This window comes from Girardinichthys multiradiatus, chromosome 7, assembly GCF_021462225.1.
Source record: "Girardinichthys multiradiatus isolate DD_20200921_A chromosome 7, DD_fGirMul_XY1, whole genome shotgun sequence".
NCBI lineage: Eukaryota > Metazoa > Chordata > Actinopteri > Cyprinodontiformes > Goodeidae > Girardinichthys > Girardinichthys multiradiatus.
The window spans coordinates 9,836,774-9,856,638 of NC_061800.1; the positions used below are offsets into that span (position 1 = coordinate 9,836,774).

Here is a 19,865-nt window from a genome sequence, read left to right on the forward strand (position 1 = left end):
GACCATTCTTATGGGGGCAATCTCGGGCCCAATGTCCAGGCTCATTGCAGTAGTAACACACATCAGCACCACCCAGTCTCCTCTGTGGTCCTCTCTGGAATCCCCTTGCTCTCGGCCCTCCACGTCCCCCAAAACGACCAGCATGGCCCTGATATGGGACTAGGGCCTGAAGCCACTGTCCTGCTGTTTCTCGATTCCCAGGAAATGGAGGAGCCTGAGGGGGCTGAGACACTGCACCTTCATACATAATTTTAGGTGTTTTACCCTCCTTTTTCCTTTCCCTGACCTTCTGTTTAGCTTCTGCTAATTGCATTTTCAGGAGCTGAATTTGTAACATTTTTAATTCACTCTCCTCATTTTGTTTTGCCTCTTTGACTTTAGATAAATGATGCATCAGATGGCGATCCCATACTCCAGTCTCTGCCCCAGGGAGGTCGGGATTATTCTCCATATTAGCTTTAACCTGCAACGGTAACCCTCTTAAGACAGCATCCCGGAACCAGTCCCTTTGGGGACCAGCTCTGTCTGGATTAGTTCCTGTCTGTGTTTGCCACATGGATTTGCACTGATCTAAATATTCTCTAGGATTTGTGTTTGCGTTCCACTCAAATTTTGGAATGGTACGTCCTCTGGTTACTGGATACATTTGTCTAAGAGCTATGCCTATGATAGTGGAATAGAAGGTAAATGGGTCCCCATCTGGTGCTGTTGTTATACCCGCAACAAGCTCTATGTCCCTACAGCTGTGTGGCTTAATGCATCGTCCAGCAATGGCCCTGTAATCACCTAGAGCTAACGTGGTGCCTGCTGTCAGGGAATCCAGTGTCTGGAACCATATAGAGGCCCCTTCTGTGATAGGGGGAAGTTTGTCACACAAAGTGGTGAGGTATCCCAGTGTGAATGGCTTGTATCTGTTTCCTCCAAATTGTTGTTGGAACAGTGGACCCATATAAGAAGGTTTGGGCTGGGTTCGGGGTCTCATGTTATAACCATATCCAGCAGGGGGAGGAGTAGCCTCCGGTACTGGTGGCATTGGGGTTGAGGGAGGTGACATAACTTCCTCATTTTCAATTGGTAACTGATTCTGTATTGTAATAGGTGGTGCCTGCATAGCAGCGTCACAATAAGTTACCGCAGTCAGTGGTTCTTCTTTTACCCATTTCCCTGACACTGACATATTAACTGAGCCCTCAGTTACATCTGATTTCAGAGGTGTGACCAATTCCATATCGCTTGGTGAATGGGAAATATACGGGGTGGAACACTTTATTGGGCCAGAAGCTGGCTGCAATTTGTCCCGTAATACCCGGTCAGCAAATGGGTCAGTTAGTGGAGCCTGTGAAATGAATGAACCTCCAAAGGACAGTACAGACCCAGCAGTGGAATGTGAGCAGAGAGAGGCGGGGGCTGAGGGGGAGGGAGCAGGTGGTGATGGGGCAGGAGGAGACTGTCCATTTACTGGCGGCAAATCACACACGCTCACGTGTCCTCCAGTAACTGGCAACGTGGGGTATAAGCCGCTGCGGGGAGAAGTGGGGGCCGTGGTGTGTGATAGAGTGGGCTGATGTGCGAGAAATGTATATGATGGCGGCATTTCTACTGTACTGCTATCCTTAATCTGTTTGCTTTTCCTGTCTCTTTTCTCAGTCATAGCATGGTCACTACTTTGCCACAGCAAACCCATCTGTGACCAACATTTTTCATCTTTTTCTGCTTTGTCTGCAAGTTCCTTCCACTTTCCTCTTCCCAACCACCTGCTGTCTCTACACTGTTTGTCAGCCAAGTCTTTCTCCTGTTTTGATTTTTTTCATCTTCAACCAGAACCACTTACCAACATTTTCTCTATCTGTCTTGCTCTTTCCATCTTTTGACAATTCTTCATTTATTTTAGAATCCATTCGTTTAACCAACCTCTGCTCCTCTCTAACCACAGATCTTCTGTGGTTGTAGGCTTTCTCACATCATTCTGTCTCTTCATGTAATCCCACACACTCCATGATGTTGAGATCAGGGCTCTGTGGGGGCCATACCATCACTTCCAATAAGTCTTATTGTTCTTTACGCTAAAGATAGTTCTTAATGACATGATGTATAACTTTTTAATTGCTTGTTGTCTGGACTCCACACTGGCTACAGATGTCACTCAGATGTTGTAGTTACAATTTTACTGTGTTTATTTCCTTCTTTACAGCAAGGGTAAGAGGTTTTATATGTAAACATCAGGTTTTTTAGGCGGAATGTATCTTTTTGGAGATTTACACCTCATTTACTTAGGCCCAGAATAATTTACTCTCAAATTTTCACATCCACATCATCCTCCAGGACCTTTTTGTTAATTGATACAAATATTAGCAGTTTAGGCATTGTACAAGTTGAGAAATGCCTTACAAAGTATGAGTATGCATTTTTTTGAAAATACACCCTCAGGCTTAAGAGGTTATAAAGCTCCGTGGTGGCAGGGCTTCGAGGGTGGATGAGATCTGCCCTCAGTTCCTCAAGTCTCTGGATGTTGTAGGGCTGTCATGGTTGACACGCCTCTTCAACATTGCGTCGCGGTCGGGGACAGTGCCTCTGTACTGGCAGACTGGGGTGGTGGCCAGCCTTCATAAGAAGAGTGACTGGAGGGTGTGAGGGTAAGAGTTCAGGCGGCCGGCCCGCAGGCCGTCCTGGGCAGATCCGGCGATCAACAGGCCGGCGACATACTGGCAAGCGATCAGCAGGCCGGCACTGTAGGGGCAGGCGATCAGTAGGCCGGCGATCAGCAGGCCGGCGATGTAGGAGCTGATGATCTGATGGTCAGCGGCGGGGCCAGGAGAATCCATGGTGGAGCTCAGAGGCATGGTGTGGAGACCGCTGGGACCTTCGGCGAGGCCGTGGAGATCTGCAGCAGAGCCACCGAGGCCCAGTATGCTGAGAGGGTATGTCCTCATACTCCTCAGGGACAGGAACAGGAAGTGGAACACTGGACCAGCTCTATACCCTCTACAGGGTACTCGAGGGTTCATGGGAGTTTGCCCAACCGGTCCACATGTGTTTTGTGGACCTGGAAAAGGCATTTGACTGTGTCCCTCGTGGTGCCCTGTGGGGGGTGCTCCAGGGGTATGGAGTCAGAGGACCTTTATTAGGGGCCATCGGTCTCTGTACAAGCGGAGCAGGAGTTTGGTCCGCATTGCCGGCACTAAGTCGGACTTTTTCCCGGTGCATGTTGGACTCTGGCAGGGCTGCTCTTTGTCACCGGTCCTGTTCATAACTTTTATGGACAGGATTTCTAGACGCAGCCAAGGGCCAGAGGGGTCTGGTTTGGGGACCAGTGGATTTCGTCTCTTCTTTTTGCAGATGACATGGTCCTGCTGGCCCCCTCTAGCCAAGACCTACAGCATGCACTGTGGTGGTTTGCAGCCGAGTGTGAAGCGGCTGGGATGAAGATCAGCTCCTCCAAGTCCGAGGCCATGGTTCTCGACTGGAAAAGGTGGCTTGTCCTCTTCAGGTTGGAGGGAAGTTCTTACCTCAAGTGGAGGAGTTCAAGTATCTCGGGGTCTTGTTCATGAGTGAGGGAAGAATGGAGCGGGAGATCGACAGACGGATTGGTGCAGCTGCCACAGTAATGGGGGCACTGTGCCGGTTCGTTGTGGTGAAGAGAGAGCTGAGCCAAAAAGCAAAGCTCTCGATTTACCGGTCGGTCTACGTAACTACCCTCACCTATGGCCATGAACTCTGGGTCATGACCAAAAGAACGAGATCCCAGATACAAGCGGCTGAAATGAGCTTCCTCCGTAGGGTGGCCAGGCACTCCCTTAGAGATAGGGTTAGGAGCTCGGCCACCCGTGAGGGGCTCGGAGTAGAGCCGCTACTCCTCCACATCGAGAGGAGTCAGTTGAGGTGGCTCAGGCATCTATATTGGATGCCTCCTGGACGCCTTGCTCGGGAGGTGTTCCAGGCACGTCCCACCGAGAGGAGGCCCAGGGGACAGCCCAGGACACGCTGGAGGGACTATGTCTCTCGGCTGGCCTTGGAACGCCACGGGCTCCCCCCAGAGGAAGTGGAGGAGGTGGGGAGAGGGACGTCTGGGCGTTTCTGCTGAGTCTGCTGCCCCCGTGACCCGTATCTGGATAAAGCGGAAGACGACGACAAACTCACAGGTGGTCGCAGAAGCATGCATGGACAGGCAGAAAAAACAGTCTTGGCGTGAACAATGAACTATGAACTATGAATGTTTCTGCAAGGAGTAAACATAACGCCAGAGTATATATAGGGCATGACACAAGAGAAGCAGGAAGACTGATTGACATGGTGCAGGTGAACCAAATGAAGCTAATTACTGGCTGACTGAGGCAGAGGGTGACATTACATAGCTGGAACTAAACGTAATACAAAGACACAGTTAAACCTAATGAACAAGTTACAGATAAAGCAGAACATAAACTGAAATGCACTATAAACAGAATACAAGATTCATTTAACCAAAACAATGAACTGAAGCACTACCTGATCAGAAGCAAGATCCAAAACTGAACCATGAGAACAAAAAGAGAAAAATCCAAAAACCAAAAATCCCCAAGTTATAACACTACTGGGGTTGACTACACAAAGGTAAACACTGCCTTCTAGCTCATTCACCTTGTTCCATTGGTACAAGTCAACAGTGGTGTTATCAATGTGGGGCCTGGCTTACCTGCAACAGAACTCTGAGATTTATATGTGGATTCTAAAAGAAAATGTATTCATTAATCTACAGTAGTCTAATCAAAAATGTAATTTACAATAAATGAAAATTGCACTTTCACCCTTAGAAATATAGCATGCTCTATGAGAACCTAAACAAGTGTTCTCTAAAGATTAAGATTGATAACCTCTAATCACAATGGCATTGCTTTAAACACATCCACCCAACAGATGCAAGCTTTTTACTGTATTTTAAGTTCTCAATCATGTATACAACAGAAGCCATGTGTGTAAATCCAGAGCATAGGGCAGTCTGACTGTGGATGGGAATTCCGCAAATACAGATATGTGTCATTCAGGAGAAACCAAAATCCCAGATGCATTCCAACAGAAACATTATGAATGGATCTAAAACAGACATTTTATGTGAAATCACCAGAGTTAAAGCTGTCCTGGAGAGAGCAATGGAATAAAATTATTCCAAGAAGGCTATGCAAGACTGCTCAGAGTTTACTGGAAACATTACAACAGACACCACATATTGAGAGCAAATGTTTGCAATCTTTTATCAACTGTTATGCAATACTGCACTAATTTCATCAACAAATAAACTAAGTGTCATGTATTTAGGTGCTTCTTAATTCTTCATCTGTTTTAAAACTTCAAAGTGGAAACCAACATTTTTTTTAGAGATTTTATTTCATAAACCAACACAATGTAGCACACAGTACAAATTGATATGTATTCAGCACCCCTGAGGCAATGTCTTGCTGATGCAGTTACAACTGGAAATCTTTTGGGATATCCCCACAGTATGATGCTGACAGCTTTAGGAATAGTGTGTTCAGGGTGATGTACAGTGTTAGTTTACTGCCACCCATTTTGCATGTAGACCAACAAGTAAAATGTTTGTATCATCTGACCAGAGCAGATCATTACATTTTATCTGCATCCTTTACCCGGATTTTGGCAAAATGTAATAATGATCTCTTATGGCTTTGTTTTAACAATAGCTTTTTGCTATTCTTTAAGAGATGCTCAACAGAGTATGTTGAGCATCTATGTCCTATTGTAGATCTCACAGGTCCTCCATGGACTCTTGGCTATTTCTTTTATTAATGCTCTCCTTACCTGGCCAATAAGTTTAGGTGTCTTAGTAGGTTTATTAGGTTTGTAGTTGTGCCATACTCTTTCAATTGATAAATTGAGCTCTGCGAGATGTTCAGTGCTTGGGATATTGTTTTAGAAGCTAACCATGCTTTAAACTTCATCATAGCCTTCTCAGAGAGGGAACCTTTTTGCTGTGTCAATTGCTGGTCATTATGCAGTTTGTTCTCTAATCTCTCAAACAAAGAGAGATCAAATTATACATAGGTAGATACAACCTCAATGCCGATGAAGTTGGGATGTTGTTTAAAACGTAAATAATCACGCAATACAATGATTTGAAAATCCTCTTCAACCTATGTGCGACTGAATACACTACGAAGTCAAGATATTCAATGTTCGAACTGAGAAAAGTTATAGTTTTTTTTATTTTTATATTCACTCATTTTAATTTTAATGCTTGAAACATGTTCCAAAAAAGCTGGGTCGGGCTACAAAAGACTGGGAAAGTTGAGGAATGCTAAAAAAAACAGTTTGGAACATTCCACAGGTGAAGAGGTTAAATGCGAACAAGTCCACATTTCAAATTGTTCAAGTCATGGACATTGTGGCCAAACAGCAAAATGACTATCCGGATTGTTATCAGCCCAAAGTTCAAAAGCCAGCGACTGTGATGATATGGGGCTGTGTTAGCACCCATGTCATTGGCAACTTCCACATCTGTGAAGGCACCATTAATGCTGAAAGGTACATACAGGTTTTGGAGCAACATCTGTGGCCATCCAAGGTACTTCTTTTTCAGGGACTTATTTCAGCAAGACAACGCCAAGCCACATTCTGCACATGTTCTAACAGTGTGGCTTCGTAGTGCTGGAACCAGACTGGCCTGTCTGCAGTCCAGACCTGTCTCATATTGAAAATGTGTGGAGCATTATGAAGCTCAAAATATGACAACGGAGACCCCCAACTGTTGAGCAACTGAAGCTGCTCATCAAGCAAGAATAGGAAATAATTCCACCTACAAAGCTTCAACAATTAGTGTCCTCAGTTCCCAAATGCTTAATGAGTGTTGTTAAAGGGAAAGGTGATGGAACACAATGGTAAACATGCCCCTGTCTCAGCTTTTATGGAACTTGTTGCAAACATCAAATTCAAATTGAATCATCGCAAAAATAACAATAAAGTTTATCAGTTTGAACATTAAAAATCTTGTCTTTGTAGTGTATTCAGTTATATTTACAGGGGTTGGACAATGAAACTGAAACACCTGTCATTTTAGTGTGGGAAGTTTCATCGCTAAATTGGACCAGCCTGGTAGCCAGTCTTCATTGATTGCACATTGCACCAGTAAGAGCAGAGTGTGAAGGTTCAATTAGCAGGGTAAGAGCACAGTTTTGCTCGAAATATTGAAATGCACACAACATTATGGGTGACATACCAGAGTTCAAAAGAGGACAAATTGTTGGTGCATGTCTTGCTGGTGCATCTGTGACCAAGACAGCAAGTCTTTGTGATGTATCAAGAGCCACGGTATCCAGGGTAATGTCAGCATACCACCAAGAAGGACGAACCACATCCAACAGGATTAACTGTGGACGCAAGAGGAAGCTGTCTGAAAGGGATGTTCGGGTGCTAACCCGAATTGTATCCAAAAAACATAAAACCACGGCTGCCCAAATCACGGCAGTATTAAATGTACATCTCAGCTCTCCTGTTTCCACCAGAACTGTCTGTCGGGAGCTCCACAGGATCAATATACACGGCCAGGCTGCTATAGCCAAACCTTTGATCACTCATTCCAATGCCAAACGTTGGTTTTAATGGTGCAAGGAGCGCAAATCTTGGGTTGTGGACAATGTGAAAGATGTATTGTTCTCTGATGAGTCCACCTTTACTATTCTCCCCACATCCAGGAGAGTTATGGTGTGGAGAAGCCCCAAAGAAGCGTACCACCCAGACTGTTGCATACCCAGAGTGAAGCATGGGGGTGGATCAGTAATGGTTTGGGCTGCCATATCATGGCATTCCCTTGGCCCAATACTTGTGCTAGATGGGCGCGTCACTGCCAAGGACTACCGAACCATTCTTGAGGACCATGTGCATCCAATGGTTCAAACATTGTATCTTGAAGGCGGTGCCGTGTATCAGGATGACAATGCAACAATACACACAGCAAGACAGGTGAAAGATTGGTTTGATGAACATGAAAGTGAAGTTGAACATCTCCCATGGCCTGCACAGTCACCAGATCTAAATATTATTGAGCCACTTTGGGGTGTTTTGGAGGAGCGAGTCAGGAAACGTTTTCCTCCACCAGTATCACGTAGTGACCTAGCCACTATCCTGCAAGAAGAATGGCTTAAAATCCCTCTGACCACTGTGCAGGATTTGTATATGTCATTCCCAAGACGAATTGATGTTGTATTGGCCACAAAAGGAGGCCCTACACCATACTAATACATAATTGTGGTCTAAAACCAGGTGTTTCAGTTTCGTTGTCCAACCCCTGTAGGTTGGACAGGATTTGCAAATCATCATAATGTTTACACAACATCATTGGAATTGGGGTTGTATTTAACTAATTAGTGATTTGTGAAGGCAACTTCTACCTCTGGATTTTATTTAGGGTTAAAGATGGATGGATAGGGGCATACTGGTAGAGCACACAACCCATATATGGAGGCTTCAGTCCTCGACGCAACTGTCTTCTCTCCATTAATACATCTTGAGATAATGACCACACCTGAAAAAAATCTGGAACAAGGAGCTCTGGGGAAGTCTATTCTGCAATGGGAACAACTTCGACTTAGTGCCAAGAATGTGGACACTGTTCTTGATTTGGTTAAACAAGGACTGGATAGCTCTTAAAAAGCATCCATGGCCACCCCTATTCTTATGACACTCCACAGAAAATGCCTCAGGGGACACAGTCTAAAGTTCTCTCCAGATCCACAGAACACATGAGTACAGGACAACCAAACCCCCATTATCTCCTCAGCAATTCCACTGGGTCCAGTGTCCAACAAACAAGATAAAAGACACAATGCTTCTATATATAAGTTTCAACAATTAGTCAGAGCCTTCTCAGGGAGCCCACTAAGTGTGATCCATCAACAGCTGGGACACACTGTCCTTTTTTTAAAGACTGGGACCCAATCCAATCTTCCAATACACAGGTGTTGTCCCAGTCCTCCTACACCACAGATGCATGTCAACAGTAACAGCCTTACAATGTTCCTAACAGCATCCTGGAATGAACTTTGTAGGACCCTGGCACTCTTTATTGTTGAACTTTTAAATTACCTCAGTGACATCTGACATGGTAATAGACTCACCTTACTCCAGGTCCTCAGACTACATTATCCACAAAGGACATGGAATGAATTAAGAAAATCCTCAATGTTCTCCTCCATCACCCCCCCCCCCGCCACCTAAACCAATCACAGTTTAGGAAGATCCTTGTTTTCCCTTTCAGAGTCATGATATGCTTTGCTAGAACTTCTTTGAGGCCAACTAAAATTTCATCTCCATAGCCTGCCTGAATTTCTCCCACTGGTCAATTTTTCTTTCTGCAAAAACAGAAACCTCAGTCCTTTTGCCATCAGATACATATCAGCTGTTTCAGCAGTCCCTTGAGCAACCAGGACCTCAAGGCTTCCTTTGTCAGACAGACAGCCTTCTTCACTGCTGGTAAATTTGAAAATCATATATGGTTTTTACTTGACAGTCAGCTACATGTTGGTCTGTCACACCAAATTCCAATAAAATACTTGGAAGTTTTGTGGTTGTACCATTACAAAAGATAAAAATGTTCAAGAGATGCCAATACTTTTGCACCGCACTGCTTTAGTATCTCAATCTGGTCATGTCAGTAAAGCCTGTTGACCTAAGAGTGAACCAAGCAAAATAATTTACATACTAGACATAATAGGAAAAAAAGGCACAATGAGAGAGAGAGCTAGACACATCAGAGAGAAACAGAGTCAGCCAATACAATGCAAGGGAAAGAGTCCCTGGGTAGAGCCAGAGAGAGAAAGAGAGATAGAGACATAGAGCGAGTGAAAGAAGGAGATCCCTGAGAGAAAGAGAGGCTGCATGTGGAAAGCTATGAGAGCAGAGCAGAGCATTCAGCTCTTGGTAATCATCAAAGACGACTAACATCTTGGCGACTAACAACACTCTTCTGAAGAAATGAAAACCACTTTATAGCGCTTTGGTCTGCTGATGGTTGTTTACCTTCTTCCTTCACTTCTTTTAAATTGTTTTGGGAAAGTGACAAGATTCTGAAATGTGCCACGTGGGAAATATACATTTTCGAGCAGGAACATTCAGGTTGTTGGAGGACTTGGATGGAGAGTGACTGACATTTTCCTCTGAGGTACGCATCTGGCCAGGAGTAAAAAAAATGGAATATCTAAAATCCCTCGGAGGGTTGACATTGATTTTGGTTTAAAGGAAGAGGTGAAATGTTTTGTTCTTGTTTTTGAACTCTAACCTGTCATGAGTTTGTGAACGAGAGAAAAAAAAGGAGAGGGGAAAGTTAGTGACGCCTGGACAAACACATGTTAAATGTAATCATGTTTACCATCCATCCCTGTCAGCTGCACATGCAATCTCACAGGTATGGGGATAAATTGGGATGAAAAGCGAGGACAAGGACAAGCTTTTTAGGAGATTCCATCCAGCTTTACAAGATAAAGTCTTTTTCTCCTCGTCTTCTGCAAAAACCGCTAAGTGCATTAGAGAGAAACAAAGTTGCTGGTAAACTGTCAACAATTAAATGAAATTCCATTTTTTTAAAACATAGAGCTAATATTTTTAACATGAGTGCTGCTTTGAGAAGCCCAGACTTCAAGGATGTGAAACCTGCGACTTCTGTTGCTCAGTTTTCGAACAGATTTTATAGGTTTCTGTGTTTTCTTCTCTTTTTTCATGAATACAGTAAGTCCCAGGTTTGGATTTGGGTATTTTGAATACGAGAAACACTCCTGACTCATTGTTTTGCCTGTTTTTCCAGACCCTTGAGACGCACAGCGATATTACCCAAGCTATTTAATTTTTACAGACACCCAATTGTCCCTTAAGATCAAACAGCTGCTCTCTTCGTTGCTCTCAATTCAGCAGTCTGCTATTTTTGTTTCCCTCTATGAATGATCATCTGTTGATCCTGACAGACATTTCAAGGCTACAGTTACCTCTGAGATGTTGGAACACCCAACACAGATGTTGTATTAAAGAATACTTCATAAATCAAGGGACACACGGTGATGCTTTATGGTATTCTGCAAGTAAATGCTTCTTCAAATTTTTATTTTCTTACTCCAGCCTGACTGAATTTCCTGGCAGCAATCCTTCATGGTGGCAACATGTCCGACTTGATCTCTAACACCGTCAGTACCTTCAATACTCTGGAGTCCAACCCTTGGCCTTCAACTTTTCCTGATAACTCAACACACTTTAGGTGTCAGGTGAGCGATGTAGTCCGCAATGGGATTGAAACGCAACCCGCAAACTGGTCACAACACAATGCCCTGGGACAATTCGGATCTCGTTGCCTTCACTCTGAATCGTCGGTGGAGAAGAACTGGCCAGCACTGCTGATTTTGGTCGCCATTGGCGTTACAGTCATGGGCAACATCCTGGTAATCCTGGCGGTTTCATTTGAGAAAAAGCTGCAGAACGCCACTAACTATTTCTTGATGTCATTGGCAGTGGCTGACATGCTCCTCGGCATCTTGGTGATGCCGGTTTCCATGGTGACCATTATCTACGGTAAGGCACTCATGTCACTCACATTGGGTTTTATTAAGTTGACATTTGGTGTGTTGCTGTCTCGACTCCAATGAGCTCCCCACAGCCTTTCGATGAATTGTTTTTATGACTAAACAAATTGCACCTGTCTGCATGCAGAAAACGTTAGTTGGTCTTCTGTTCTGATAAATCACCCTTCTGTGTGGTGAAAAAATCCTTCATAATTCATGCATGGCCCTGTGGTGGCGGTGGTGGAGGAGGACAGATGGAGAGCAGCAGTGATGTAGGTGGTCTGCCCTGCTGTTGACAGTGATGTGTTTATTTGGAGTGCTGTTTCAATGGAAAAGGAAAGTGGCCCAACTTGTCTCTGCAAAGAGATGCATTGTCTTACAGGGCCATGTTGCTGCCATACAGACAAAAGCTTCTTGAGGTTCTGTTGATACTGTATGTATTATATTAGCAGTCAAAACTGCAGTGTCTTATAGAAGCATTCACACCCCTTGAAGGTATACATCAACAAAAACTAAATCAACAAAAACCACAATGTAACTTATAATGTAAACAAACATAAAATGAAGTTATGGTCAATCGGAAGTTTTTCAAAACCATAACTGAACCACAAGTGTAAATAAATTAAAGACAACAGTGTTTGGGATTTCCCAAGCTTTAATCATCCCAAGGAGCACTGTGCAAGCAATCATATTGAAATGGAAGGAGTATCAGACCACTGCAAATCTTCCAAGACCCGGCCGTCCCTCTAAACTCTCATCTCAAACAAGAAGACTGATCAGAGATGCAGCCAAGAGGCCCATGATCACTCTAGATGAACTGCAGAGATCTACAGCTGAGGTGGGAGAGTCTGTCCATAGGACAACAATCAGTCGTACACTGCACAAATCTGGCCTTTATGGAAGAGTGGCAAGAAGAAAGCCATTTCTCAAAGATATCCAATTTCAATTTTCAATTCAATTCAATTCAGTTTTATTTATATAGCACCAATTCACAACACATGTTGTCTCAAGGCACTTCACAACAGTCAGGTACATACATTCCAATTAATCCTAACCATTGAACAGTGCAGTCGGAGTTAGCTTTTTATTCAAATTGGATAAAAAGAAACAGAAACAGTGGACAGTCACTGGCGTTGACTTTGCAGCAATCCCTCATACTGAGCATGCATGTAGCGACAGCGGAGAAGAAAAACTCCCTTTTAACAGGAAGAAACCTCCAGCAGAACCTGGCTCAGTGTGAGCGGCCATCTGCCATGACCGACTGGGGTTTGGAGAGAACAGAGCAGAGACGCAAAAGAACACAAGCACTGATCCTGGAGTACTTTCTATGTGAAGGAAAAGTAAATGTTAATGGATGTAGCTCCTTTAGTTGTTTCACCTAGAAAGAAAGAAGAGATCAACTCTGAGCCAGTTTTCAAGGTTAGAATCTGAAAGAGAGCACATAGCGTTTGTTACAGTTAAGCTCAGTCAATCGCCATGTCTAGGAGAGAGAAAGGGTTAAACACTAAAAGACAGGGCTATGTGGATCATCGGTAGAGGGTGAGCATTAAGTTGTTGCCAGCAGAAGCTCAGACGATTCCCCTCTCCAGATAGGTGTCACAGGTAGACACAGAGCCAGGCCAGGTGTAGCCATAAAAAGTCTCGTTTAAAGTTTGCCACAAGCCACCTGGGAGACACACCAAACATGTGGAAAAGGTGTTCTGGTCAGATGAAACCAAAATTGAACTGTATGGCCACAATGCAAAACGATATGTTTGGTGTAAAAGCAACACAGCTCATCACCCTGAACACACCATCCCCACTGTCAAACATGGTGGTGGCAGCATCATGGTTTCGGCCTGCTTTTCATCAGCAGGGACAGAGAAGATGGTCAAAATTGATGGGAAGATGGATCGGGCCAAATACAGGACCATTCTGGAAGAAAAACTGTTGGAGTCTGCAAGAGACCTGAGACTGGGACGGAGATTTATCTTCCAACAAGACAATGATCCAAAACATAAAGCCAAATCTACAATGGAATGGTTCACAAATAAACGTATCCAGGTGTTGGAATGGCCAAGTCAAAGTCCAGACCTGAATCCAATTGAGAATCTGTGGAAAGAGCTGAAGACTGCTGTTCATGAACGCTCTCCATCCAACCTCACTGAGCTCGAGCTGTTTTGCAAGGAAGAATGGGCCAGAATTTCAGTCTCTCGATGTGCAAAACTGATAGAGACACACCCCACGTGACTTGCAGCTGTAATTGCAGCAAAGGGTGGCACTACAAAGTATTAACGCAAGGGGGGCCGAATAATATTGCACGCCCCACTTTTCAGTTTTTTATTTGTTAAAAAAGTTTGACACATCCAATACATTTCATTCCACTTCACGATTGTGTCCCACTTGTTGGTGATTCTTCACAAAAAATTTGAATTTTATATCTTTATGTTTGAAGCCCGAAATGTGGCAAGAGGTTGAAAAGTTCAAGGGGGCCGAGTACTTTCGCAAGGCACTGCAGCTAAACAAAAAAAAAACCCTGCATTAAACTTCTCCACAAATGTATCCCTGACCTGTCTGCGGGGTTTCTCAGTTGATAGCGCTTGACTTTATTTAGAGGTATAACAGCAAGGGGGATGAATGCACAGGCTTGCCACTGTTATTAGATTTTTATTTGTAAAAATTCATACCAATGTATTGTATTGTTTTCTATTTACCTTACAATTATATGTTATCTTATATAACCCCACTAAAAGTCCTTAAAGTTTGCGGCTGTAATGTGACAAAATGTGAAAAGGTTAAGGGGTATGACTATCTGTGCGAGGTATTTAACAATTAGAACAACAAAGCCTAAAGAAATTATATTAAACTGTTGCAAACCTGTATTGATCCTCCAGATCAAACCAGCCACTTCCATGTTTCATGTGTACCTTATCACCACCAAATTCTCTGTACATATAGACTTTACAGCAACATAACATTCAGCTTTGATATTTTTTTCCCAAATCTGAAAATAGGTTCCTAAATAGGAATGTTTGCTAGTTTGTGATCGTTAGATCACATTTCAGGTGTAATGTTGCTTTTTTGCATATGCAAAACAAATTATTCCCTATTGAAAAGGTGGTGTTTCATCCTGTCATATAACAACCTGCTCACTTTCTTTGCATCTTACAAATTGCAGATATAACACTGAATACTCAGACACTAACACCAGTGATTAGTGTGAGTTAGAACAAAATAAATTTTTAGAAGGTGGTGATGAAAGTGACTTGGTGGCTGTATGAAAAAGGTGAACTAAAAGTGTCTGGAAAAAGATTCTCTACATTCCTTAAACACTGAGTCCATTTTGGTGCTTAACTTGCAAAATATAATTATCATTTTCATCTTTTTAATGCAAACAAATTGTTTGACACTCTTTCCTCATAGTTCTTTTAGCTTTGATGACATGGCTATGCTATTTGAGTACTTCAACTGGACTTTAGTTTAGACCTGTGAGTTGCCAGCTGAAAGCAAAAATGGATATCTAATTTAAAATTATGCTGACAGACTGCAAGCAAGGGCCCACAGGTTGCATAATTACACCCCATGAAGCATCATATGCAAAATCTGGTTAGGAATTGTCGCAGCTTCAATCCAAAAATAGGACTTCCTTCCTTAAAATGCAACATTGTAGTGTTTTTGAAACAAAGGTACCAGAAAGAGTGGTACCTTTGGCTTTTCTGGAATAACCTGCTATCTCAGGCCTTTGACTTTATTCAAAAACTGTCATTTGAAACATGATGGCATCAGAAAAAATAAGTAGCACAGTTTTATCAGAGACGTGTCATCAGATATGACATGATGGAGGCTTTTAAATTTCTTCATAGTGTCAGAGGAAGCTTGATTCATACGTTTTCAGAGCCACCAGATGCAGGGCACATAACAACTCCACCCTCCACCCCCGCCCCAATCCATTGTGCTGGGGACTGCAGAGGGGTCGGGTGTACAAGACCCCACTACTCATTGACAGCAGAGTCTCCTCCACCTCAACCCCAAAGCCCTAGGTTTCTCTGGTGCATTAAAATTAAGGTTCAGGACAGTGCCAAAAATAGCAGAGGGGGGCAGTGTGGTGCTCTCCACATGTCCACAAGGCCCATTGTCCCATACCCCAAGACCTTACAACTGTGTGGAGCCAAGTCCACCTGTTCTACACATACGCTCACACACACACAAATAATCTAAATGGTTGAAGGTCATTCAAAAACACAGGTTACTATTACATTAAGGTGGCTTACCTTCTTTGATGTTGGATTCAGTCTTGATTTAATAAAGGTGATGCAATTAGGATTCTTGTATTGGATGCGGGCAGAGACAGGGAGCCAGTGAAGAAAATGAAGGGATGCAGCAATGTGGCCATGTTTTTTTTAATTTTTTTTATTCTGGCCGCACTTTTCTGAATTTAATGAAGCCTTTAGAGATTCTTATTTAAGATACCCGGAAGGAGGGTTTTACAGCAGTCCAGCCTGGAAGAGACAAAGTCATGGAAGGGGAAGGGGTCATGAGCACATGTGGTCGGTTTCAACCTCTCGATGTTGAGAATCTCTTGCTGGGAGATAGGGAGGAAAGAATAGAGAGGCTGGAGAGTTCCAGATTTTAGTTCAGCAGTCTGGTGGGGTGAATCAGATGAGGAGCTCAGGCCAAGGCAGATCGTTTTGACTTTTGAGCAATAGACGTCCAGACTTTTGTCGCAAGTCATCTGTTGAGTCTGAGCTTAATGGCATACGTGGTCTGAGGAGACGATGAACTGAGGGGAAAAGCTGCTTAGAGTTTCCAGGGCAGCTCTGGATAATATTAGAAAAATTGATTCTTCTCCGAATCGTGAGAAGGCTTGCTTGTGGACAGTGAGTCCAGATGACTTGAATTTCTGCTCTAGAACATGTTCAGCTGTTTTCATTTTCCACAGCACATTATTGTACCGCATATCGAGAGAAGCTGACCAATCTAGTTCTGACAGGGCCGTGAAGGTCCAGAAGGCCAGTTTGCATTTTATGTTATAGAATCACTGACTCATCCACTGATGGAAGAATTGTAGAAAGAATGTGGTGTAGGTCAGCTGCCAAAAGTCCAGGATCAATGTTTTTTATGTTTCTGAAAAAGCTAAGAAAAATAATGAAGAATTTAATTTTAGAGGACGGAGTCCTGACTTCAAATGGTGTTTTAATTTTTTCTCCGCCTTTAAACAAATATTTTCCATTTAACAAGTACAAATGGTATGCTGTACTATTTGTTCATTCTTTTTGTAATTTTTCTGTAAGTTTTAAAACCGACTGTGCTACTGTTGGAAGATGTTAAAACTTAGCTGTGGCAGCTCAGTGATTTATCTCCTAACTGTCAGGGCACGTTTTTAGTTGTTTAAACAGGTATTTTAGTAGGATTCAAAATTTAGACACGTGTAATTAAATATTTAAATTTGAGATTCACTGACAAATTGTTTGTTTACCAGAATTGGCCAAATTTTAGCCTGATCAGTCCTGACCAGTGACCATCTGGTTAAAACTCAAAATTAATTTTGTTCTCTGTCAATGAATGCACCAAAACTTAGTGCTACCAAGTTGGACTAACAAGAGCAATTTTCAGTGTGAAGTCTGTTACAATATGAAAAGACTTCATTTTAGTCATTTTCAGTTGCAGTGATGTATATAATGATGTTGGAAGCATAGACATCTAAAAGGCAACTGTATTTCCTGCACAGGTCGAGACATGTCTGCAATGGCCCTGTGGCCATATCACCTACCAAACCACCTCTGACATAGGGGCATACATGCAAAACAAGCCACATTTGTAACTGCTGACTTTTTAAGCTCTAACTAAAGCAAAAGTCTTAACTTTACTTATTTAACCACTTGCTTTGTGCTGATCTGTGGTGAACTGAGAGCACATTCTGCCTACTGCATACTAATAGCCCACAGAACAAATATGTCCAACAGACACACAGCTTAATTTAAGGATATGTCCCAGAAGCACTATTTTCAGTTTTCAGAACAAGTGAAATTGTGAATTTAAGAACCAGCACAAAAATCATACCAAGGAGAACTTTGGCAATGGTAACGTGGAAAAGACAAACTAAACATTCTCATCAAATTAATGCAACACAAACACCGCTTACAACAAATGTTAAGGTGAAACTGAATCTACTTTGTTCATTTAGATGAATCTGTCTAATCTTAGGACAAGTTCATCTTTTTTTGTATTTCATGCAGCTTTAATAAAAACTGCCTTTCCCATAGCCCCCTTAGTAGTTATATCTCTTCTAGCACCAGAATCTCCTGAGCCAAACTGTACCTACATTTGTGAGCTGAGTTTATCCTTTTCTCTTGTTAACTTGAAAGTCGCAAACAAATTTTTGACAGAAAAGCAGCATATGCGACACATACTTTTTTTCACAGTCTTGAAAAAATGAAAAAGAATAACCCCCATTGAGTTTGTATCTTTCTGATGACCAGTGACCAGGCTGACGGGTCTGTCTCCTATGATAATTCTTATTGGGCTAACTAGAAAACCATGGACCAGTTAAGAAAATGCCCACTGACGGCAAATCAAAATATGATTGGCTAATTAAGCTTTCAATTAGAATTGATGTTGCTATGCATTTTAAGGCAGAATATATTCAGAGGAAGAAACAGAATACTCCCCCTAAAAATCTCTGCCTAATCATGGCAGATAAGAGTTTCTGATTGGCTTACTTTTTCTAACACAAAATCACTGTACGGTGCAGATCTTGTGCAGATAGCCGGAAATCAAGCTCATTTTACATTATATTACAGAGAAGCTTTCCTCTGATCATTTTTTATTTATTTAAAAAAAGTGGTCCAATAACTAATTACTTTTTTTTTTTCTTGACCTATTCTGATTTATTTTTTACCACTTGAGGCCTTCTCTGAAGACCCTAAAAGTCCTAAATTTGCTCAGAATGCTCACCACTGTTACAGGGGGTCAAAACTTTACAAAAAAAAAAAAGTTGAAAATCAGCGACAAAATATTGATCTATCCATGTCTGATTTCAGTCTATCAGTCTAGGTAACAAGAATAGCACCAATCATTCAGCTATAAATGATCCATCTGTGTGCTGATTTAATCAGAGCCAATGGAGATTACTAATTTTCACAGCCAACATTTTGGTTCTTAAACACAGAATGAAGAATAAACTGACCAGAACTTGACAAAGAGTGGACATTTTCTATGTGAAAACTGTTTCTGTGCCTCTGGTATCATAATCTATCTATGGCATTCAGACAAACGGCACCTCCAGAACTTTTGGTCTGCCCTATTCTCTTCTGTGAACATTGCTGTCATTCCCCTGGAGATTCAGGTGGCTCAGGATTAGTGCAGCAGGAAGCTGCTGATGCCTTTTTCCTTTGCTTTTCTCATTTTGTCTCTTTATCTGTCACCCTGAAAGCACTCGCACACACACACACACACACACAGACACACACACACACACACACACACACAGACACACACACGCACACACTGATATGCATTCCTTATTCACTATTGCCCTTTTCCCCACAGGTTCTTTTCTCCATCACGTCTCAGGGTTCTGCTGCTCGTATAGGAATCCTAAAAACCTAAGCAGCAAATGAATTTGCATGAGAGGCAGCGAGGCAAATTAGCAACATGGATGAGTGCTTTCAAAAGGACGACCTCTAGTGCTTATTACCTACTTTTTCTCAGCTCTTTAATGAGATGACAAAAGAACTAATTAGTCATGCTAACTCAAGACAAACAGCTCTACAATTGTTTTCTAATGTTCCTACACAGCTTCGGATCTGTTTACTGATTCAGTGAGCAACACACCCTTGTATTTAAGTCAGGCCATGCTGATTATTGGAGCACATAAATTATCTTATAAATTCAGATCATGGGCATGAATAGGGTTGTAGGAGTAGATGTCAAAAAGATGATTATGGGTGAAATCAGGAGATGAGTTTGTGAAGTGTTATTAATGAGGGTACAGATTACTTTGTACTGCTGGGCTCCTGCAAATTAGATTATTACTAGGGTCATCCATGAGGTTTAGGAATCACTTGCTATATTCATAAAGAAATAGCATGATCAAACATATAGTGAACATCTACTGTGTATTTTATTGGAATTTTATGTCATTGACACAAAGTAGCACATGACTGTAAAAAGGAAGGAGAATACACAATATTCAAAAATCTGAATGATGTGACCTTTACTCTGATAACAGCAACATGAAGACCAAGTACCACATCAGACAGGTCAGAGATAAGCTGTTCTGAAGTTTAAAAGGGGGCTGGGTAAAAAAGCAATATGAGAAGCTGTTAGCATCTCATGAAGCACGATTCTACAGGT

General features: G+C 42.4%; 1 protein-coding gene across 1 annotated transcript in view; it reads left to right on the forward strand.

The window, feature by feature from the left end:
- Window positions 1–9,886: 9,886 nt before the first annotated feature.
- The window catches only part of LOC124871996 (5-hydroxytryptamine receptor 2A-like), a 138,316-nt gene continuing 128,337 nt past the window's right edge, over window positions 9,887–19,865 (forward strand). Inside the window, exon 1 of the mRNA XM_047371653.1 lies at window positions 9,887–11,541. Within this exon, the coding sequence (XP_047227609.1) occupies window positions 11,136–11,541 (406 nt within the window). The 5' untranslated portion in view covers window positions 9,887–11,135. The remainder of the gene's footprint in view (window positions 11,542–19,865) is intronic.